Consider the following 25,000-nt stretch of genomic DNA (forward strand, 5'->3'; position numbering starts at 1 on the left):
TACCACGCCTAACTTCCACCGGCGGCTCATGAAAGGCACGTGAGGCACCTAAGAAGGCGTCACGCTGGCACGTTTTTCCTCCCCACCATTGCTCATTTGAACGTTTTTTTCTTTTCTTTCTTTCTTTCTTTCTTTCTTTGTACTAGGGAACGTTTGCACAGTGTAGACATCCTTGGTTGGGAAAATAAATAGTGAGAGAATGCTGGCGATATGTCACTACCTAGAGAAAGGAGATAAAGAGAGAGAGAGAGAGAAAGAGCGTGTGTGTGTGGTAGTTTGTCTCTCTCTCTCTCTCTCTCTCTCTCTCTCTCTCTCTCTCTCTCTCTCTCTCTCTCTCTCAAACGATAAGACTTTACCTTCAGAAACTTTTTATGAATTAGTGAGCTTTACAAATGACCAGGTGAAGAGTCCTCTAGAATATGGAAATTTCAGATTAACCTAAGCTCTAAGGCACCTAAACTTCACTTGTAGAATATAAATAAATGAGATTCACAAATGACCAGGTGAGAAATATTTAATTATACATAAAATTCACGTTACTTTAAACTCTAACACACCTAAAACTCACCTGTAGAATATGAATAACTTAATTCCACACAGGTGAAGAGTCCTTTAGGTTTAGAATACAGAAACTTCAGGTAACGTAAAGCTTCAAGACTTCTAAAATTCACCTGTTAAAAGGGTTAAACGTCCCCAAGAAGTCATGAAGGTTGTTATGTAAGAAGTGAGGCAACAGACAGCAACAGTGACGCGCCTTCCTGACAACGAGTGAAATGTGACGCCGCGGGGAATGTCAGGAGAGGGAAAAGTGTAAAATATGAGGTAGTATATTAAGTTCGGAATTCTGCATTTTGTCTTGAATCTTATTTACTTCTTTTCTTTTTTCTTTTTTTTTTTTTTGTCCAGGATTTCACATTTTGTCTAGCATTGTATTTTATATATGTTTATTTTTTATTTTTTTTCTGTCTTTATTACTGGGTTTAGAATTCGCATTTTGTCTTGTACTTTATCTGCATCTTTTTTTCTCTCTCTTTTCTTTCTTTTTATCTTTTTTTTTTATTCAGTAAAGAATTCGTATTTTGTTTTGTACCTTATATTTTTTTTCTTTTTGATCTTTTTTCGTAATAAATTCAGAATTTCGCATTTTTGTATTTACTTACCTCCTCTCTCTCTCTCTCTCTCTCTCTCTCTCTCTCTCTCTCTCTCTCTCTCTCTCTCTCTCTCTTGTACATAGCTATAGGATTCCACTGTCCATCCAGCTTGTACCCTGTCATGCACCGCTCATTCATACATACACATCTGTTAATACACACATCCATTAATACATGCACATCCTACTAGCATCGTCATCCACTGTCCATTAAATTAAAGCGCTGTCCACTCAGTTCATATATTCTATTTTTATTGGTGAACGAAATGTCTAGAGGAGAGAGAGAGTACGTGGAAAAAGAAATAATGAATGCATGTTTTTTTTTTATTGTCTACATGATGTTAATTTGCTGACATTTGACAGCGTGAGGTTAATTAATACATAAATGCTTTTGTCGCTGGTAATTAAATGTCTTTGGTCAATTGTTTGTATAAAAATGTACAGAAAATAACGAATCATTTAGTTTTCTCGTGTCAGTTTGTGATATTTTGTAGTTTAAAGTTAATCTATACACAGTTTCAGTTTTATACAACCACCATCACCACCACCACCACTCCCATCACCATTACCAACACCATCAAAGCCATGAACTCAACCCAGCTGCTTCATCACCACCACACCTATCATCAGCCACCATCACCACCACCTTAAATCACCCTCCAGCAAAAATATCACCACCACAATAGCACAACATCATCACCACCACCACCACCACCACCACCAGACCACCATCACCATCATCATCATCTATTCTCCGTGCATGACCCATAAAGCATCGTTCCATCTTTATTCAGAAGGATGAAGAGCAACAGTCACGCTAGGCTCTCACTCTCACGGGATTTCACGCTACCCAGCCCACCAGGAGTGTTTGTGGTCGGTGCGGTTACTGTGCGGTCAAGTGCGGTAGAAATGTGGTTAACCTCTTCACTGTAGTAAGCTGTTTGGGTGAACGTAGGGAGGAAAAAAAAGGGTTAATTTAATCTTTCTTAAGCTACAGATGTACGTTTTTTTTTAAGCGATTGGTGAAGATACACTAAAGAAATTCGTTTTTTTTTAAGTGATCGTAGTGCAGAAAATTATGAAAGTATGTCTTTTTAAGGGAATAGTAGAAAAAAGTCTTAAATTTATACAGATATACGTTTTTTTCTAAGTCATTACTAAAAATACACGTAAGAATTAATTTTTTAAAGTGACGTTTTTAAATAGAATAACACAAAACAGACTTAAATTTACAAACGACCAGTAAAAAGTCTAACGGAAAAGCCAAGGATGCGTAATCATTAAAACCTGCGGCGAGACTTGAACCGCAGGCGCAGAAGGCAATGCAGATGCTAACGAGGCTCCCCAGTATCGTATAAGGGCGAGGAGGCGACAGATATAAAAGTGAGGTCATGAAAATGCTTAAAAATGTTGATAATGAACCCTTGTCTCGCTCTCCTGGCTGATGTTTGCTCCGTGTTGCTGCTTTTATTTTTTTTATTTTTTTTTTATTTTTTTCTCTTTTTTTTTTTTTTTTTTTTTACTGCGCCCTGAGGTAAGATTCTGATGACACCCTGCTGTCTTGGCTCGATAATCTCTCTCTCTCTCTCTCTCTCTCTCTCTCTCTCTCTCTCTCTCTCTCTCTCTCTCTCTCTCTCTCTCTCTCTCTCTCTCTCTCTCTCTCTCTCTCACTCGGCGGGAGCGTGCAAAGTTTGGGAACGTAATGTTAGTAATGATGATGTTAGTGTGTGTGTGTGTGTGTGCCCAGATTTATGAAGACTATAATATTTCTCTATAGACAACAGCGAAAATACTACCTTCTTTACTCTCCCTCTCTCTCTCTCTCCCTCTCCCTCTCTTTCTCTCAACACATTCATACATCTTAAAGGCGATTCACTTTAATTTGCTAATGCCGCCCTTTCTATCAGTGACTGTCCCTTGCTTACAACACAGCCCTGATCCATCTCTTCAATACCTCAGAAGGCAGAGGCGCCCGCTACCAGACACTGACAGAGGGAGTGATTCGCGCGCCCTTTAATCTCTGGAGGCTAAACGTTGTACATGACTCCAAAGATTTACTGTAGTCGTCTTAGGATTAAGTGAAAGGAGTGACTTAAGGAGGATGGGATTTAAAGATTGTAGGACTGTGGACTGACTGTGTAGGATTTTGCAAAGGGGTTAACTCAAATATAGGACTTTTAGGATTGACCGTATGACTAAGATTTGCAAAGGATTAGATATAGGACTTAAGAACTATAAGACTCAGAAAACTGAATATATATAACTAAGATTCACAAAGGATTGAAGGACTAAAGGACTCTGAGAGGTGATTTTGCAAAATATTATAGAACTTTAAGATTGAATTCTATATACAAAGGATTATCAATGGGACCTTAAGGTTTACTCCTATATATAAACGACTAACTAAAAAGACTAATATTTTCAAAGGAATAAACAGGACTCAATTGACTCATGTATACAAGGGATTAACTGTAGGAATCAAGATTTGTTCCTAAATACAAAGGAATAGTATTTTTGTATCCATATAAAATTCAATTAACTCATATCAGCATTAATTACATATATTAGTGATCCAGGACTCTCTCTCTCTCTCTCTCTCTCTCTCTCTCTCTCTCTCTCTCTCTCTGAACGAGTGGAAGGGCAAACACACATCCAATCAATTATGCAAGTGTCCCTTCCATTACGAAACAAGAGTCTCATCCGCACCATCTATACAGCAAGGGCACAGGGATCAGCTGGACTTCCTCTTTGTATCGCTCACCAAATCTCTGTATCGTTCACTAACCCCACCTGAAGCTAAGATTAGTCTGGTGATGTATTCTGAAAACTACTTGTTATTCTCTCTCTCTCTCTCTCTCTCTCTCTCTCTCTCTCTCTCTCTCTCTCTCTCTCTCTCTCATCTCCTCTCTCTCTCTCTCTCTCTCTCTCTCTCTCTCATAAAAAAAAGCGGGGAAAGGAACAAAAAGAAGGATTATTAAACCATGAAGCAGAAAAGAGAGAGAAAAAAAAACGGGAGAGAAAGAATGAGGGAGAGAAAAAGTTCCTTCTGTTTAATTTTTTTAGGGAGAAAAGTTACGTAGCAGCAGCAGCAGCAGCAGCAGCAACAGCGGCAGCAGCAGCAGCAGCAGCAGTAGCAGTAGTAGTAGTAGTAGTAGTAGTAGTAGTAGTAGTAGATATAACAGTAACACCAACAAGAGTACAAGTGGTAGCAGTACCAATAACAACAATAATAACAACAACAACAACAACAACAACAACAACAACAAAAGCAAGAACCAGTACCAATAATAATAATAACAATACCAACAAACATCAGACAGACTCGCCCACGCCCGCCCTCCCGCAGCTCCACCGCGCACGGCTCACACAAATTACCGCATTGCGTGTTCCGGTTCGTGAAAAATAATGAACTCAATAGCAACCAAATCCGAAGGTATTTTCCCACGTCCCTTTGGCATCATTATGGAGTGAATAGCGAGAAAATCCTGCAACGCGATGAGAGGGAATGATTGATGAGAGAGAGAGAGAGAGAGAGAGAGAGAGAGAGAGAGAGAGAGAGAGAGAGAGAGAGAGAGAGAGAGAGAGTAATGGCCTATTAATGATAAGGTTCAGTGCATACTGGTTATCCCTTCCTGTCCAAGAAGCAAACACACACACACACAAACACACACACACACACACACACACACACACACACACACACATTTTTAATTTTCAGGCTGCCTATACCATATAGGAGGAGGCAGTAGACACCTGCCGAAACGATAATTACTCCCAGTGAGGTCTAAAGCACTGTTCAGGGGGTGCTGTGAACTTATCATTAAACCCAGCTGTGACCTCACTGAACGTTTCCCTTTGTGTCTCACAACACAAGGGGGTAGTCACAGCCTGCCCTCTAAAGACAACTCTCTTCCTCCACACAAAACTACAAGCACCTAATAACACACACACCCTTCACTCCAAAAATTTTAAAATCATGGCGACTCCTACACCAGCCTCGGAGTCCCCATCTGGGGAGGACCATAAATGTCCCCAGGTCGGACTGCCTTTCCGTCGACGACCCTAAGTGTCTTGACACCCCCCTCAACTTTTTCTTCATTAACTTCTGCAACATTCGCGGTCTAAGATCTAATTTTCAATCTGTAGAACACCACCTCTCCTCTTCTAAACCTCATCTTCTTTTCCTCACTGAAACTCAGGTGTCTGAGGCAACTGACAGTAGCCCCTTTTCTGTTCCCTCCTACTTTCTCTATCCTCATTTTCGATCCAAAGCTGGATGCTGCGTTTATGTGCGCAATGACTTAACCTGCTCTCGTGCCCACGCTCTTGAATCTTCCGAGTTTTCCACCATCTGGCTACGACTACAGAGTCATTCTCATACTAAATTTATCTGTGCTGTATACCTCTCTCCTAACTCCTCTGACTATAAGAAATTCTTTGACTACTTAACTTCCAAAGTGGAGCACATTCTGACCCTCTTCCCTTTTGCAGAGATCTCCATTCTTGGAGACTTCAATGTTCACCACCAGCTTTGGCTTTCCTCTCCCTTCACTGACCATCCTGGTGAACTAGCCTACAACTTTGCTATCCTCCATGACCTAGAGCAATTGGTGCAACACCCTACTCGTATTCCTGACCGTCTTGGAGATACGCCCAACATTCTTGACCTTTTCCTGACCTCTAATCCTTCTGCTTATGCTGTCACCCTTTCTTCTCCGTTGGGCTCCTCCGATCACAATCTCATATCTTTATCTTGTCCTATCACTCCAATCCCTCCTCAGGATCCCCCTAAGCGAAGGTGCCTCTGGCGTTTTGCCTCTGCTAGTTGGGGGGACCTGAGGCGGTATTTTTCTGATTTTCCTTGGAATGACTACTGCTTCCGTGTCAGAGACCCGTCTTTGTGTGCTGAGCGCATAACAGAGGTGATAGTGTCTGGCATGGAGGCGTACATTCCTCACTCTTTCTCGTCCTAAACCTTCTAAACCTTGGTTTAACACAGCTTGTTCTCGTGCTATACATGATAGAGAGGTGGCCCACAAAAGGTACTTAAGCCTTCCTTCACCAGAATCTCATGCACTTTATATTTCTGCCCGGAACCATGCCAAGTCTGTTCTCCAACTAGCCAAAAACTCCTTCATTAACAGAAAATGTCAAAACCTTTCAAGATCTAACTCCCCTCGTGATTTCTGGCATCTAGCCAAAAATATCTCCAATAACTTTGCTTCTTCTTCTTTCCCTCCTCTACTTCAACCAGATGGCACCACTGCTATCACATCTATTTCTAAAGCTGAACTCTTTGCTCAAACCTTTGCTAAAAACTCTACCTTGGACGATTCTGGGCTTGTTCCTCCCTCTCCTCCACCCTCTGACTACTTCATGCCTCGTATTAAAATTCTTCGTAATGATGTTTTCCATGCCCTCGCTGGCCTAAACCCTCAGAAGGCTTATGGACCTGATGGGGTCCCTCCTATTGTTCTCCGAAACTGTGCCTCCGTGCTTGCACCTTGCCTAGTCAAACTCTTTCAGCTCTGTCTGTCAACATCTACCTTTCCTTCTTGCTGGAAGTTTGCCTACATTCAACCTGTTCCTAAAAAGGGTGACCGCTCTAATCCCTCAAACTACCGTCCTATTGCTTTAATTTCCTGCTTATCTAAAGTTTTTGAATCTATCCTCAACAGGAAGATTCTTAAACATCTATCACTTCACAACCTTCTATCTGATCGCCAGTATGGGTTCCGTCAAGGCCGCTCTACTGGTGATCTTCTGGCTTTCCTTACTGAGTCTTGGTCATCCTCTTTTAGAGACTTTGGTGAAACTTTTGCTGTTGCCTTGGACATATCAAAAGCCTTTGATAGAGTCTGGCACAAAGCTTTGATTTCCAAACTACCCTCCTACGGTTTCTATCCTTCTCTCTGTAACTTCATCTCAAGTTTCCTTTCTGACCGTTCTATTGCTGCTGTGGTAGACGGTCACTGTTCTTCTCCTAAATCTATTAACAGTGGTGTTCCTCAGGGTTCTGTCCTGTCACCCACTCTCTTCTTATTATTCATTAATGATCTTCTAAACCAAACTTCTTGTCCTATCCACTCCTATGCTGATGATACCACCCTGCACTTTTCCACGTCTTTTCATAGACGTCCAACCCTTCAGGAGGTAAACATATCACGCAGGGAAGCCACAGAACGCCTGACTTCTGATCTTTCTAAAATTTCTGATTGGGGCAGAGCAAACTTGGTATTGTTCAATGCCTCAAAAACTCAATTCCTCCATCTATCAACTCGACACAATCTTCCAGACAACTATCCCCTCTTCTTCAATGACACTCAACTATCCCCCTCTTCTACACTGAACATCCTTGGTCTGTCCTTTACTTATAATCTGAACTGGAAACTTCACATCTCATCTCTAGCTAAAACAGCTTCTATGAAGTTAGGTGTTCTGAGACGTCTCCGCCAGTTTTCTCACCCCCCAGCTGCTAACTCTGTACAAGGGCCTTATCCGTCCATGTATGGAGTATGCTTCACATGTCTGGGGGGTTCCACTCATACTGCTGTTCTAGACAGGGTGGAATCAAAAGCTTTTCGTCTCATCAACTCCTCTCCTCTAACTGACTGTCTTCAGCCTCTCTCTCACCGCCGCAATGTTGCATCTCTAGCTGTCTTCTACCGCTATTTTCATGCTAACTGCTCTTCTGATCTTGCTAACTGCATGCCTCCCCTCCTTCCGCGGCCTCGCTGCACAAGACTTTCATCTTTCTCTCACTCCTATTCTGTCCACCTCTCTAACGCAAGAGTTAACCAGTATTCTCAATCATTCATCCCTTTCTCTGGTAAACTCTGGAATTCCTTGCCTGCTTCTGTATTTCCACCTTCCTATGACTTGAATTCCTTCAAGAGGGAGGTTTCAAGACACTTATCCACCAATTTTTGACCACTGCTTTGACCCTTTTAGGGACTGGCATTTCAGTGGGCATTTTTTTTTATTAGATTTTTTGTTGCCCTTGGCCAGTATCCTTCCTACATAAAAAAAAAAAAAAAAAAAAAAAGACAAACCGACTATTGTTTTTATTATCATCGTTACTATCACACACACACACACACACACACACACATACAGGGAACAAAAAGACGAGGACGTGAAATGAAATAAAGCCAGTCAGTCTGCTTGCCCTTCCTTCTCCTTGGACTTGTAAAACTTGAGGTCTTGGAGTAACTTGGATGTCACACACTTTTCATTCTCCTTGTACCAGTGACGAAACTTGAGAACCGAAACGCAGGTAACCAAGAGAGAGAGAGAGAGAGAGAGAGAGAGAGAGAGAGAGAGAGAGAGAGAGAGAGAGAGAGAGAGAGAGAGAGAGAGAAGGCTTTGATGTGCTGGATATCAAGCCCGCATGCTCTCTCTCTCTCTCTCTCTCTCTCTCTCTCTCTCTCTCTCTCTCTCTCTCTCTCTCTCTCTCTCTCTCTCTCTGTTGATAGAATTAAGGATAAACTCTGTTGAGTGAACTTTATGATCTGTGTGGTCTGAGATTCTCTCTCTCTCTCTCTCTCTCTCTCTCTCTCTCTCTCTCTCTCTCTCTCTCTCTCTCTCTCTCTCTCTCTCTCTCTCTCTCTCTCTCTCTCACTGATATACGGGTATTCATGTATACACGTTCTCTTATACACACAAGCTACTACATATGTGAACCCAACCTCACACACACACACACACGCACACACACACACACACACACACACACACACACACACACACACACACACACACACACACACACACACACACACACGAAACAAGCACGTGAAATAACATGAATTTTGAAAGACACAGCTGCTGGCACACGTGGGGGCAAATTTGCGCACACACACACACACACACACTTACACAAACAGTCGCTCGCTCTCTGCCATGTAAATACACTCACAGCTTTACGTACATGGAACACGCACACAGGGAGGATATACATATGTACACATGAGCATTATATGATGTACGTGACACACACACACACACACACACACACACACACACACACACACACACACACACACACACACGCAATAAGATAAGTGCAGTAATTTCTATGTACGTATGCATGTATGCATGATTCTCTCTCTCTCTCTCTCTCTCTCTCTCTCTCTCTCTCTCTCTCTCTCTCTCTCTCTCTCTCTCTCTCTCTCTCTACTCTCTCTATCAATATGTAACAGGATCTACTTTCTTCCCAAAAAATATAAATTGATTGAAAGGCACAACAGAGCGATCAGTGTGTGTGTGTGTGTGTGTGTGTGTGTGTGTGTGTGTGTGTGTGTGTGTGTGTGTGTGTGTGTGTGTGTGTGTGTGTGTGTGTGTTGTGTGTGTCTGTGTGTGTGTGCCGCGCCTGCTCGCCTGCACGTACTAAAAGAAAAATATGATGCAGGGTATTGCCTTTTCCTCTGACACACGCGCACACACACACACACACACACACACACGTACGTTAACCCACTTCAGCATAAGGAACGAGTATAGTCAGTTAGCAGCAACAGCAGCAGTAGCATTAGTAGTAGTAGTAGTAGTAGTCGTAGTAGTAGCAGCAGCAGCAGTAGTAGTAGTAGTAGTAGTAGTAGTAGTAGTAGTAACAATAACAGTAACTCGTCATTTTACATATCACTAACAAAATAAAACAAAATAAACATGAAAAAAAAAAAACACTCCAGTAAATAATGGTAAACCTTCCATCACAAGAGACTGTCATCCCGTGGTAGTGTTTGAACTTACTAACGAGAGGGACAGGGAAACAGAGACACACAGACCATAAATGTTTTAAGGCAGCGATCACGAGGCTGTCACCGCCCTTGCCTCTCCCAGCCACGCCCTCCCAAACGACGCTGTGGACCACGGAACAAAATCTATCATTCTGTCACCCTCCGGTATCTATTAACCAGTGCGAGTGTGTGTGAATGCTTCGAAAAGTAGGGATGTGATATAAAGAGAATAGAAGGCTTTGGGAGTGTCTGGGTTAAGGGTGGAAAATCTTAAGAGGATATTTGAGAGGATAAAAGGATAAGGAGTGTTTTGATTAAGGATAAAAGTTAGGGGAATATTTTAAGATAAGTTAATTGATAAAAAGGTAAATAAATGAAAATAAAAGGACAGAAAGAGAGAAAGTGTAGGACTGCGTTAAAGATGAAAAGATTTAGTGGTGTTTTTATATTACATACAAAGAAAATGTAAAATAAGCTGATAAAAGTTAAAAGGATGAAGTATGAAAGGATAAAAAGAGAATGTGTGTTTATTTCAAGGCTAGAAGGAAAGGATGGAGGAGAAGAAACTGCGTGTTTGTTTTATGGATAAGACTTAGAGAGAGAGTTTAACGTTACAGTGAAAGAAAACGTACAGTAGAGAGATACAAGATATAAAGGGAGAGAAAAAGAGGGAGTGGTTGCTTGTATTTGATAACAGAAACACTTACGGGGATTGTTTAAGTTTGTATTGAGAGGAAACGTAAAATAAGGAGATAAGAGATAGAGTTATGACAGCAACCTATTGACTTCGAAACTAAATTCAGGATAGTGATAGTTTTAGATTATTATTAAAACACAAACCATGCAGAACGATAAGAGAAAGAACTGAGTGCATGAAGAATAGTTATTGAGGTTAAACTGAGAGGAGAGAACAAAGAGAGATGGCTTAATGAGATTATATTGAAAAAAGAGCCAGTTGGAATGATTTAAAGCAAGTATGGCGGCAGGATTTAGGTTAAGTATCGATTTCTGGACAAGATTAAGGGAAGAACTGTGTGAGAATATTGATTTCAAGAGATTAAGGAAGGAACGAAGACAGGAAAGACAGAGAGGCGTTGTTTATAAGATTATATTAAAAGGAAGTGCATTAGAACGATTAAAAGCAAGTTAATAATCAATTTCTGGAAAAGATTAAGAGAAGAACAGTGTGAGGATATTGGTTTCAAGAGATTAAGGAAGGAAGGAAGGAAGGAAAGACAGAGAGGAGTTGTTTGTAAGACTATATTAAAAGGAAGTGCATTAGAATGATTGAAATAAGTTAAGAATCGATTCCTGGACAAGATCATGAGAAGAACAGTGAGATGGATATTGATTTGAAGCGATTAAGAGAAGAAGGAAGGATAGAGCGACATTGTTTGAACGATTATATCAAAAGAAAATGTATTCGAGCAGATGAAAGCTATCATGAAGACAAAATTTATAGCGTAAGTACTGATAACAAAACTTGGTTAGTTATTTCAAGAGATTAAGGAAAGGAGGACAGAGAGACATTGTTTGTAAGATTATATTAAAAGAAAATGGATTAAAACAATTGAAAACTATCATGAAGACGAAATTAATGGCGTGAAGTATTGATAACAAAACAAGATAAAGGAAAGAACAACTGCCTTCATGATTACTTCTCTCAAGCGTTCATTAAAGAAAGGAGAACAGAGAAGAGTAGATGATAGGAGTGCATCAAGTTTTATAAAGAATGTAGGTCGATAAACGCTATTGTGGAGACAAAATGGAGGGTAGGAAGCGCTGATTTCAAGACTTGGGTGAGGAAACAAGGCCAGAGTGATAGTTTGTGAGGATGAATGAAAAAAAAGGTAAGTAAATTTATTAAAACTGCTATTGAGATGAAACTAAGGATGTGAAATATTGAACTGAAGATTGGAAAGAAGGGGAGAGTAACAGTTTGCGAGATTAAATGTAAAAGGTAAGTAAATTGATAAAAGTTGCTCCTGAGATAAGACTAAAAATGTGAAGTATGTTTTTTCAAGACGATATTGAAGTTAAAAGACATAGATATACTTTGAGAATTGCTGATTTGAACATTGCATTAAGGTAAAAAGGGAAGAACTATATTTTGTGAGATCAAATACAAAAAAAAGTCAGTAAATTGATAAAAAGCTCCTACTGAGATCAGATTTAGTGTTTGACGTATTGATTCCAACGTAAGTATAAGAAAATAAGTAGGGAGTGGATGGTTTCTGAGATAACATTAAAAAAAAACGCAACATAGGACGAAGGAAGGCTATCAGGGGGACTAAATAAGGAAGGTGAGGTATCATTTTCACTGCCTGATTAAAGAGAGTAGAGATTTAGTTTCAAGACCAAATTAAAAGGAAGAATAAGATGAGATGAACCTTAAAAGTGAGAAAATACCTAACTACTTATTACTTATCTTTATTTACTTGGATTCAGTGTATGAGTTTATGAATTTTTTTTGGTTTTCTTTTGCATTCAGTTCAGTTACTTTACATTTAGTTTACTTAAGTTATTTTATTCCAACTTTATTGTCATTGAATTCAGTTGCTAGCTTTATATTCAGTGTCATTCAACTTTATATATACTTTACTTTTATTTATGCTCACTTCCTTGTTATTACATTCACTTTACCAACTTTATAATCACTGCTACTCTACCAATACTTTAAATCATTACTAAATTACTTTATACTCGCTTTACCAACGTTACTTTCTACATTTACTTTACAAACACTGCTTTATATTGGGTTTACTTTCAGTGTACGTTACTCGGCCACTTGTCACTGGCAGGATAAAAACTCACCTGACTCACCCACTCATTACTCAGGTACTGGCCAGGTAAACACTCTCCCCGCGCCATAAACACAGTGCCTGCAGGGTCCTGTTACTCTCTCTCTCTCTCTCTCTCTCTCTCTCTCTCTCTCTCTCTCTCTCTCTCTCTCTCTCTCTCTCTCTTTTAAGGCGCCGAGGAGAAAATGTGAGAGTTGTGTCCAAAATTTCTGAGAAGTATTGAGGTTTGCTTGATATTATTCTCTCTCTCTCTCTCTCTCTCTCTCTCTCTCTCTCTCTCTCTCTCTCTCTCTCTCTCTCTCTCTCTCTCTCTCTCTCCCCGGTAAACCGAATAATGAATAAGAAAAACAAACTCTTACAATATCAAGCACATTCTCCTTAAATGGATGAATAAAATAATAATAAATAAAACAGTAATATATTTTTTTTTTTTAAGTTTCAGTAAATTATATGAAAAAACATGTATACCATTAATATTTCTACCTTTCACCTGTCTTCGGTTTTATCAAGAACTAATTAACTAACTAATAATCTAACTATGAATTAAATGACACACTTCCTTATAAAAATATCAATAAAAACACCTGTAATATTTCTACCTCTCTCACCTGAACAGTTTCAACAACAACTAATGAGCTAAATAACTACCAAAATAACAATGAATTGCCAAACACACTCCATATAAAAGATAAATAAACTAATAACAACATAGTAACACCTGCAATATTTCTACCTTTGCCACCTGACCAGTTTCATCAAGAAGTAATGAGCTAACTAATTGCCAAACTAACTATGAATTGCCTAACACACTCTCTAATCAGAATGACGCAATGAGCTCGTTAATCGCAGCATTCACGGTTGACAATTGCTGTATAATGTGTATTGTTCGCCCTTTAAAAATCACATCAGTAATCCTTTATCTAACCAACGCAGGTATTGAGGGGCGGAGCAGCTGCCAATCACTCCATGAAGGGCCAAGGTCTTCATAACTTAACGTAACAGTATATGAAATTACATGTAACCTATTGTACGTGGGACTAATGTAATTTTATATGGTGGTAGTGTAATCCTATACCTGCGATTTCTCTATCTCTCTCTCTCTCTCTCTCTCTCTCTCTCTCTCTCTCTCTCTCTCTCTCTCTCTCTCTCTCTCTGACAATATCCGTTCATTAACTATAAAACAGACCGCCTCTATCCTTCCCTCATCTCTCTCCCTTCACCATTTCCCCATACCTTCCCTTCCCTCACTCCCATATTACCCTCTCCCCCTCACAACCCTCCCTCACCTCCCTTCCCTTACTCCTATATTACCAACTCCCCCTAATCCTTCCTCCCACAGCTCCCTTTCTCCCCAGCCAGTTCCGGCCTCTGATAAACCAGCTTCTAAGGCAATAAGTCCCAAGGGTGAGACAGTCCACCATGCAGGACAAAGGGAGGGATCTGCGTGTTGACGGACTGTACCATCTTCATCTAGGGACAATGTACATGTTTCGAGTCGAGATTGTGAGGAATTTATCAGGGTTTTGTTTTTGTGTAGTTGGTTTGAAGTTCGAGTGATAAATTGATAGGTAAGTCATGTTTGTATATTGATTTTTTGGGCTTTCGTTTTGTTGTTGTAGTTGTTCTTGTGGTTTTGTGTTGGTTTGGTGTTGGATTGAAAGGTATGTTATGTATTTCTGTACTAGATGACAGAGGCAGGGGTAGACCAGTACAGGCACACAGAATGAGACTAGACCAATAAGAAGAAAGGCAGACACAAGATCACCACACAGACAGACAGAGACAGAAGAAAAAATAAATAAAAAGACAGTAGAAGAGACAGACAAATAAAAGCAGACGGAAAGACAGACAAGACCAACACAAAGCCAGACACACACACAGACAGACAGACAAAGACAGGCACACACAAAGGCCCACAAGACAAGACAAGGAGAACCAGGAGGCGACCAATAATCTGAGAAAGTCACAATTATTTATGGTCCTCGAGAGAACCCGACTAATCAGCAACTTCGGTCCTTGAGTCTCCGGGGGCTAAAATAGTTTGATCAGACACACACACACACACACACACACACACACACACACACACAAGACAACATGGCCATTCTCAGCATAACCATTTCGGCGGCAAAGTGGTTGGAAGCCGAAGTGGTTTTTGGTGCCGAATTCACCAAGCCAGTTTATCCCTTGAGGCAAAAAAGTGCATTAAGAAACGTCTTGGAGAGGCGGAGAGAGAGCAGGGGAGCTGGGAAGGGAGGGAGGTGGAGAGGAGAGGAGAGGTGGAGGACAGGGATGAAGGAGAGAAGTAGGAGGGAGGAAGAGAAGGGAGATGAAGGGAGAGGAGGAGAGGGAAGGAGGGAAAAACTGGTCCTTTTCCTTACAGAATCTTACAAAATCTTCCCTTTTTTCATCTTTTCTTGCATTTTCTTCCTTTTCTTCAGTATCTCCCTCTTTCCTTTCTCCTTTCCATCCTCCTTCGACTTCTCCTTTCTCTGCCCTTTAATCTCTTCATATAACCCACAACCTTCCCCCACACTCTCTCTCTCTCTCTCTCTCTCTCTCTCTCTAACCTGTCCGCCCACATTCGTCCCACTGATCTGAATAGTCTGTTGGTCTGTCCCCACCACCACCACCACCACCACCACACACACACACACACACACACACACCATCAACTAGCCAATATTTTTCTCCTGGCAGCCTACAAGTTCCTTCTCCCTTCTGTGGCTTCTATATCACAGAAACCTTTCAGTTCGAATCCACGACGCACCGACACGGGAAAAAGTCAAATAAAGCAAGAACGACGGGAGAAAAAAGGTTACGAATAAGGTAACAAATAAAAACCGGCGCACCTGTCCGACCTTTAATCCTGGGAACTTTAATTAACCTGCGCGTATATGGAAGGTGGAGTGTCGAAGCGAGTCTCGAACCGGCAAACGAACCAGAAGGGATTCGAGTGACGCAGTTCCGAGCAAAATGAAGCTTTGGTACTGTTTTGTTTTTTTTTCTCGTTTTCTTTTATTTTTTTCCGGAATGAGAACGGTAAATGATAGTTAAAGGGAGGAAATGGATAAAATGTTTCGTTTTTCACGGGATTAGTATGATAAATGAATCAGTAAAGGGAGGAAAGAGAGAAAATATTTATTCTTTTCTTTTCACGGACTGAGTATGATAAATGAATTACTAAAGGAAAGAAAGACAAAATATATATACTTTTCTTCTTTTTTCACTGACTGAGTATGATAAATGAATGAGTAAAGGGAAAAAGGAGAAAATACTTATTCTCTTCTTCTCTTTTTCACGGAACGAGTATAATAAATTAATGAGTAAAGAGAGAAAAGGAAATATTTACTCTTTTCTTCCTTTTCACGGAATGAGAATAAGTGAGAGAGTGGAAAGAGAGGAAAAGCTTCTTCTCGTCTTCCTTTTCTTAACGGAATGAATACAGTAAATGAATTAGTAAAGGGAGAAGAGAAATTAAATGTTATTTCCTTTACTTCTTTTCACGAAATGAGTAATTAAATGCATAGTTAAAGGTAAGAAAAGTAGGAAATGTGTCTTCTTTTACTTCTTTGTCCTCTTTGTTTTACTTCCTAAGGTTGTGGCAAAACTTTCGCCTCGGTGTTGCTTTGTGGCGCAGCGTAAGTGGTGTTATTCTTGTGGCGGCGGTGGTGGTGGTGGTGGTGGCAGTGGTGGATTTCTTTCTTCTTTCTTCTTTTCTTCTCGGTGATGGGAGTGGTGACTGTAAGCTCTTTTCTTATTTTTCTTCCTTTTTTTTTTCTTCGTTTGGGTTGGAGCGGTGGTGGTGGTGGTGGTGGTGGTGCTGGTAGTAGTAATGGTGAAAGGGTCTTGTCTTGTATCTTCTTTTTCTCCTTTTTCTTCTTTTTCTTGCTAGTAATGGTGATGAGGGCTTATGTTGTTCTCGTTGTTGCTGTTGCTGTTGTTGTTGTTGTTGTTGTTGTTGTTGTTGTTGTTGCTCTCCTTCTCCTTCTTCTTCTACTATTTTTCCGATAGTAGGGAAAAATCGTTTATTTCTTTTCCCTTTTTCTTTTTATTCCCTGTTGTGGTGAAGGAGAACTTAACTTTTCTTATTCTCCTCCTCCTCCTCCTCCTCCTCCTTCTTCTTCTTCTTCTTCTTCTTCTTTTTCTTCTTCATCATCATCATTATCTCCCATCCACAGCAGTGATAATGGAAGAATCGTTTCTCTCCTCCCTGTTCTTTCCTTACTATTATTACTATCATTATTATTCCTCCTTCTTCTCCTCCTACTTCTCCTTCTCCTCCTTCCTTTACTCCTCCTCTTCCTTCTTCTCCTCCTTCTCCTCTTTCCCATCTGTGTTAATGATTGCAATGGAATACTCTCTTCTCTCCCTTTTCTTATTCTTCTTCTCCTCCTATTCCTCCTTCTTCTTATGTGTGGTAATGACTGCAAAGGAATCGAATACTTTCCTCTCCTGTTCTTCTTCTCATCTTCATCTAAGCATCAATTTGTTACCTAGTCAATGCTTCTTTTTTTATTATTTTTTTTTTTCCTCCCTCCAGGGCCGTCATGTCCCCAAGAAGGGCCAACACACATCATTCCATCCATCTCTGTCTTCCCCACACTGATCTAATCCCCGCCCACTCCGCCCCATCACGCCTACTGCGGCCACCACCACCACCACCACCACCACCACCACCACTACCACCACCATTACCAACAGAACCGGAGCGAAAGCCACAAAAGTCAGTTGTTTGTTAGATTGGAAAAATGAAAATAATGGAGTGAATAATTGAAATCTAACGTAGAATTAATGAATAGTGAATAAAGAGAATAATGCAATAAAATAATATAAAGGGAGAATAGACAAAAAGAGCGGAGATCAATAAACAAAAATAAATAAATCTAGAAAAAAATTACGAGAGGAGGTAGGGAAAAAATACAAAAGAGAAAAGTGAAAGGTGAAAAGTTTAGAAAATAAAAATAAACAAAAGAGTAAGAGTTAACAGATTAAATAAATATACCACAAAACATGGTTTGTAGGGAAGTGAAAAGATGAAAATAAAAAAAAAACAGTACGTGTAAATGAAATGTAAAAAAAAAATAAATAAGTAAAAAAAATGAAAAAACTAAACATGAAAAGTTTTAAAAGGTGAGAATGGAAAAAAGTGAAAAAAGGAGGAAAACCAGTCAATAAAGCGTTGAAGTTAATAAATCAAAATTAAGAAGAATAAACAGAAAATAAAGTAAGAAAATAAAGAAATAAAGTGAAAAAAGACGTTAGAGCGAATAAATAGATAATAAAGCGAATAAACGGAAACTACAATGAAAAAGAAATATAAGGAAAATCAAATAGAAAAAAGATAAAGTAAAAAAAGGATGGAATTAATGAAAAAAAAATACGATGAATAAAAAGATAAATAAAGTAATAAAAAAAACAAATAAAAATAAACCTAGAAAAGCGTTAAAGCCAATAAACACATAACCAAAAAAATAAAAATAAACAGAAAACCCAGAGAATAAACAAAAAAAAAATACAAATAAGAAATAGAACAAAAAAAAAAAAAAAAACATTGAATTGAACAACAAATGACACACACTCGAAAACGGACGAGGATGGACAGAGAAGGTCGCCGCACAATCGTTGCATCAGGCCACGGGACAAAGCTGCCACCACATCAAGTCCTCGCTCCTCAAAGTTGAAGGGTGACGCCAGAAATAAACAGAAAATCCTGATCTTCCCTTTACAATTTCGGTTCGCTTCTATCTGGACCTGAACCGGCAGAGAGAAAACAAGAAATGGGACGGAAAAAAATGCAAGGAGTGAAAAATTTTATGGTAAACTTTAGAAAGGAAGAGACAAATCAGGATATAGGACAAAATACAAAAGAAAGGGTGAAAAGTTTTGCGGTACAATTAAAAAAGAAGAGGGAAAATAAGATATATGACCCAAAAAGTAAAGCAAGGGTGAAAAACTTTATGGTAGACTTTAAAAGGCAGAGAAAGCAAAAAAAAAAAAAAAAAGGACAAAAAATTAAAGAAAGGATGAAAAAAAATTATGGTAAACTTTAAAAAGGCAAAGTACGGATAAAAAAAAAATAAAGTGTATGAAAGAATGAAAGAAAAAAAACTAATAACAATAAATAAATAAAAATAACAATAACGATAATAAAAGGAACGGTATGAAACTGAAATAAATAAACTTAATAATAATAAAAAAAGAACCGAATGACAACAAGGTATAGGGAGAAATAAAAATATATGAAAAATAAAAAAAAAAGGAAAAAATCACAAAAATCTTAAAAAACAAATACAGTTCCATACATTATTCATCCGCCCTTATATACTTTTATCCCCCTTACAAGAAATAAAACAAATACTTGACTAAAAAAAAATAAATAAAATAAAATAACTTCCCATTTATACACAAACATGAATCCGGATCCGAAACATTTAAATTTCACTGAGGAACGACTTATTAATTTCGCGTGCATTGTTATGGCATTTATTTATCTGTTTTTTTATCGGTCCCACAATCCCCGCCGTTACGAGACAGAGCAATCAGTTAGTACCCCTCCCCCCCCCCTACCCCACCCTGGACAATATTTTCACTTCGGCTTAACGCAAATCACAGCAGTCGGTTTTACATGTATTAATTAAACTGTAGTGAAGTATAGCGTGGTTAACGAAAGAGGCAGAAAAAATAAATAAATAAAGGAAAAAGAATAAAAGACTGAAAGAAAAGCTACAGTAAAACACGACGCGGACAAAGGAAGAAAGGAGAACAAGAGGAGGAAAAGAAAGAAAGAAAGGGAGGAACAAAAAAGCAAGGGGAATAAAAAAGAACGAAAAAAAAAGAGTTGATAAATGATGATGTATTAACAGCAAAACTACGCCAAAATACAACATGACCAGCAAATTAAAAAAGAAAAGAATAAAAAAGAGAAAGAAAAGGGTTGGTAAAAAAAAGAAAGAAGTGATCTCGCTTTTCATCCTGCCACACACACAAAAAAAAAATAAAAAAAAGATAAAAAAATATATACACAGATACGAAACACACGCTGGAGGACAATGAAACAAATGAAAAGCGCGAAAATACATCCCCTGTAATCAAAATACCAACAATGGCGAGGAGGAGAGGAGGAAGCGGAGGAGGAGGAGAAGAAGAAGAAAAGAAGAACAAGAAGAACAAGAACAGGAGGAGGACGAAAAAGAACAGCAATAGCAATAACAATAGCAACATCAACTCAACAACAACAACAACAACAACAACAACAACAACAACAACAACAACAGGGAGCCATTAGGAAGCATCCTTTCTTACCTTTCTTCTTTCCACGGCGTCGCAGGATTTCATTTTCGTCATTATTCTGATCTCTTCCCCTCCTGCCTACCCTCCTCCTCCCTGCTCCCCCTTCTTGCTGAGTTTCCTGCCTCTCGTCCTCCTCGTGGCCTGCTCCCTCAGTCAGCAGGAAGCAGGACAGCACCAGCAGGAGGAGGAGTAGGCACGGCAGGCCTTTCCAACTGAAGGCGACCATTTTTCTAAAGTTTTTTCACCTTTTTTTTTTATTTCGTCAGTTAGTTTTATATTCTTTGCAGTCAAGCCGTTATTGTTTTTTTTTATTTGTTTTCTATCTTTCTTTGTTTTTTTTTTATTGTTTTGGTTACAGTGTCGCTTTTCGTTTTCTGTCTAGTCCGCAGCGTTATATCCCATTTTCCATCACCGTGTGCTCCGTTTTCTTCATGGCACACTGTCCTAACGCCTTGATTGCCTGCCGCTCTCCACGGGATATCTCGCTTCCCCTAAACCCCAGTGAATTCAAATTAGGCCAATTCAAGAAACGCATTAATAATTGGGGAGGCAAATGGAGACTGGCGTGGCGGATAATCTGGTGGCGGAATTCTCTCTTCCCCACACTCACACACACACAGACGCACGCACACCCACACACACACGTTTACCCCGGCGGAAAGAAGTGAAACAAAAATATATAGAGTTAGAAGTGCTCAGAATGAATCCTTTATGACTTGAATTTCAACACTCCCTCCTCTTTCTCCTCCTCCTCCTCCTCTCCCTCCTCCTCCTCCTCCTCCTCCTCCTCCGTGATGAACGTTTAGCCGCTCTCGGGAAGATTGGAAACGCAGAGAATGAGCAAGCGGTTACTTATCTGTGACTCTCTCTCTCTCTCTCTCTCTCTCTCTCTCTCTCTCTCTCTCTCTCTCTCTCTCTCTCTCTCTCTGTAAATGACTCTCAAGTGAATTCTACTCGCCGGTAAATGAGATAAAATCAGTGTCGCGATGCATTTAATTTCGCAAATTAGCTTAAAACTCGCTTACACTTAAAGACAGAGTGTATGTGGTAGTGATAGGTATTGTAGTAGTAGTAGTAGTAGTAGTAATAGTAGTAGTTGTTATTGTTGTAGTAATAGTTGTAGTAGCAGTAGTAGTAGGAGTACCTGAAGCTACCCACAAGTGACAGCGGTAAGCATAAAAAGCATACTGTCTTGGTTTCTGGCGCTGATAATGCAGATGACGATGCTGATGATAATGATGAAGCTGCATTTCTACTGTACTGGCTACTCTTGGACAATCCGTCACTTGCTCTGCACGCGGGAGACACGTCTTATCAATCCTTATGTATTAGTAGAATATAAGTAGAGTTTTCGTATTTCATCTTCCCTTTTCTGACGTTTATCCTACGTATTATTTCCTCTAGTGATACTCTAGGCTTGTCTTTTGTTTTGAGGGAGAAGGAACTTGTTACCAATCCCATAAGTGTACGTAGCAATAGGATACAAAGAGAATTTCCGTATTTCATCTCCCCTTTCCTAACTTTTTTTTTCCTACCTGTCCTTTTGCTACAATGATACTCTTAGCTCATGACTTTTGCTTTGATGGAGAAGGAACTTGCCACCAATCCCATAACCTACCGTGACTTAATGATATTCTTGTTATATTACCATCTGTCAAATACGATTCTGATTCATCTAGTGACCAAACGGCAGATTAATTAAATGTCACTGGTTTTGAAGGCGCGAGAATGAACGTGCTACCAATTTAATAAGCAATCGTATATAACTTAATGAATTCTCTGCCCTATTATCACCTGTCAACGATTCTGACTCATCTAAGTGAACAAACTCATGATTTATTAGATTTTACTTGTTTTGAAGACGCGAAAAATGTGTTACCAATCCCATACGCAATCATATGAACTTAATGAATTCTCTGACCCATTATCATCTGTCAGGTACGATTTTTATCCATCTAACTAACCAAACTCCTGGGTAATTAGATTCCACTTGTTTTTTAAGGCAAAGAAAGAAACGTGTTAATATCCCTATAAACCATCTAGATTTAATGAATTCTTTGTTCCATTACTGTCTGTCAACCATTTTTATTTAGCTAACTAACCAAACTCTTGATTTATTAAACGTCATCATTTATTCTATTATGAAAGGCGAGAAATTACGTGTTAGCAAACCTTTAAGCCATCGTGTAAACTTAATGGATTCTCTGACCTATTACCGTTTGTTGACTACGATTCTGATTCATTTAAGTGACCAAAGTCCAGATTAATTAAAGGACATTTGTTTCGAAGGCGTAGAAAGTCACGTGTTATCGATCCTATAAGCATTCGTATAAACTTAATGAATTTCCTGCCCTATCGCCATCTGTCAACGATTATAATTCACCGAAGCGACCAGACTCCAGATTCATTAAAACGTCATTCTTCGTTGTTTAGTTTTGAAAGGCGAGGAAAGGAACGAATAAGAATTCCCATAAACAATCAAAACTTAATGAATCTCACTACATTACCGTCCATCAACGATTATAATTCATCTAAGTGACCAAACTCCAGATTCATTAAACTCTCCTTCTACTACTAACTGGCTAAACATTCTCCCTCTCTCCCTCTCCTCCTCTCCCTCGTGTCCCCTCATGAAATTCCAGCTGTATGTGAATGAGATGAGTGGCGAAGCAAGTCATCTCATTAACATTATTAACATGAACTTCCTCTATCTTTTTTTGTGAGTGAGTGAGTGAGTTGTTAAAAGAGAGATCCCACAGCGAGTAAGACGGATGGCTTGTAGGACCATTAATGCCGAGGGGAGGGATAACGAGGGACAAGGTGGCAGCAGAGAGGCGCTAACGATGTCCAGGCTTGTGTGAGAGCGACGGGAGGGTGACGGGAGGGTGATGGGAGGGCGACGGGGAGGGTGACGGGAGGGTGATGGAGGCTGACGAGATGGGTAGTTCTGGTGTAAATATTTGGTGATGTTTCTCCTGCTTAAGATGTCAAGATGTTATGTACCTACTATATTGAGATGGTATGTCTGTGTGTGTGTGTGTGTGTGTGTGTGTGTGTGTGTGTGTGTGTAACATGATGATTCTACGGCCAATGTTCTTTATTACTTTTCTCATCACTGTTTTCAAAGGCTACGGAATTGTTTAGTCGTGTTATCATGCTTTTCTTCCTATTAACAATGCAGAACTAGTGTCAAACGATCACTAAAAATAAAACAAACACGGCTGAGAACCTTAATATCTCACATTTTATAAACTGGTCGAAATAAGACGCTAAAATGTTGAAGATTATGAGCCTGAGTGATGTTGTTACTCTTACCATGTTAAGTTTAAGTGTGAGTGTTTCTACTACGTACTTATGTCACAATGTTATCACGTCCAACACTTGTTCTCATGATGTGGGTACTGCTAACATGTTGAGCTTAAGTGTAAGTGTTTCAACTCCTCCTGTCACAATGCTATCACGTCCCACACTTGCCCTGATTATCTGTCCTGGTGTAACTTACTATGTGTTTCTTAGTATGTCTCTATTAGTGGTAGATAAACTGAAGCAGAGGTGTTATATGAGTTTTTAGTACAGATTTTCGTATTCTCTCAAAAAGACCTGGAGTTGAAATGTAAAGGAATATTATAATACCTACTGCAGTTTGAGTTTTCATGCCACCTTTCCCTGTGATCTGTCTGGTTTCTGTTCATATTGAGAAGTGAAGCGCAGTAAAGTACCGAGAGATTTAGGAGAGGAATTTAATGGAAGAACAGAAAACTCCCGTAAAGAAAAGCATGAAACTGTACATGAAAACTGGGAAAATATTATAATGTTCTCTAGTTATTTTGTTATGTAGGTGTGATTGATGTCTTAAGTTACTCCACACACTCACTCACTCTACGAACTGCCAATGAGTGTTTTTAAGTTATCTGTTAGTTATTCATTCATTCACTATGCAAGATGTCACCCTGCGTTATTTCAGTCACACATATTCACAAACTCATTCCACAAACTGTCAATGAGTTTTCAGATTTCTCACTCACACATTCACTCACTCGTACGAACTGTCAAAAGGTGTTCTAATCTATTTCACAAGCACACACACACACACACACACACACACACACACACACACACAACACAGACTATCAATAAGCGAATAATTTCACACACACACACACACACACACACACACACACACACACACACACACACACACACACACTCAAACATTCACACACACGCACTCACACACAAGACAACTTAGTAATATGCGTTCTTAGCCATTTCCCTCCGCCCCTCGCCACATACACACACACGAACACACACACACACACACACGCACTCAATCTGCCAGTAGTTCATCCTCCTTGCAAGCCAATCCTGGAAAGCTGACATATGGAGAGGCGGCCTTTCACTCTGTGCACGCCTCAATACCGTTTTGGGGCGCGGGGAACCTAAAGCCACTGACAGGTAACCAATTAGGCGCCTCAAGGTCACGAACGAAGCCTTCACCCTGTCCTCTGCATCGTTGGCTTCATTGGCTTCAGGGAGTAAAATTTTGAATTCCCACGAGAATCTGAACAAGGTATCCGGATTCAAAATAGCACGTTTTATCCCCAAATCCGGTTTAGTTATGAGTTTCGTGCGATGGTCATTTTCTTTTTTTTTTTTTTTTTGCTTTTTTTTTCTCTCTCCATTAATATTGTATTGATGTGAATCGCAAGCAAGGTGCACGCAGTTAGTGATGGCACACGCACTCGTTCACACCTCCGCTCTCCTTTATCCCCCATAGCAAAGTGAGTTTAAGTCCGCCAGTGAGAGCGAGGTTCAAAAACAGTCACAAGATCGGTCAAAATTCGACCAGTGAGACCCCGCGGAGCTTGGCCGTGTACACTACCCCTCACCGATGCTCGAGCGACACTGGGGCCTTGCGTTGCGCGAGACCGGCTATATAGGCAGCTTTTGGCGTTCACCGGGAGCAAGCTGGGTGACTGCCTCGGAGCCAGTCCGCGTCGCCCACCACTATTGCAGCT

At 39.8% G+C, this 25,000-nt stretch overlaps 1 protein-coding gene across 2 annotated transcripts in view; it reads right to left on the reverse strand.

Moving 5' to 3' along the window:
* LOC135090576 (angiopoietin-2-like) overlaps positions 1-24,890 on the reverse strand; it is a 122,379-nt gene extending 97,489 nt beyond the window's left edge. The window contains exons 1-2 of one of the 2 annotated variants that reach the window (XM_063987455.1): positions 24,865-24,890; positions 19,995-20,473 (exon numbers count right to left, since the gene is read on the reverse strand). In XM_063987455.1, the coding sequence (XP_063843525.1) occupies positions 19,995-20,208 (214 nt within the window). In that variant the 5' untranslated portion in view covers positions 20,209-20,473; positions 24,865-24,890. Of the gene's footprint in view, positions 1-19,994; positions 20,474-24,864 lie in introns of those variants that run through there. The other variant, XM_063987454.1, reaches the window with a different exon arrangement.
* Between the last annotated feature and the right edge of the window lie 110 nt (positions 24,891-25,000).

Source organism: Scylla paramamosain, chromosome 35 (genome assembly GCF_035594125.1).
Source record: "Scylla paramamosain isolate STU-SP2022 chromosome 35, ASM3559412v1, whole genome shotgun sequence".
In the NCBI taxonomy this organism is placed as follows: domain Eukaryota; kingdom Metazoa; phylum Arthropoda; class Malacostraca; order Decapoda; family Portunidae; genus Scylla; species Scylla paramamosain.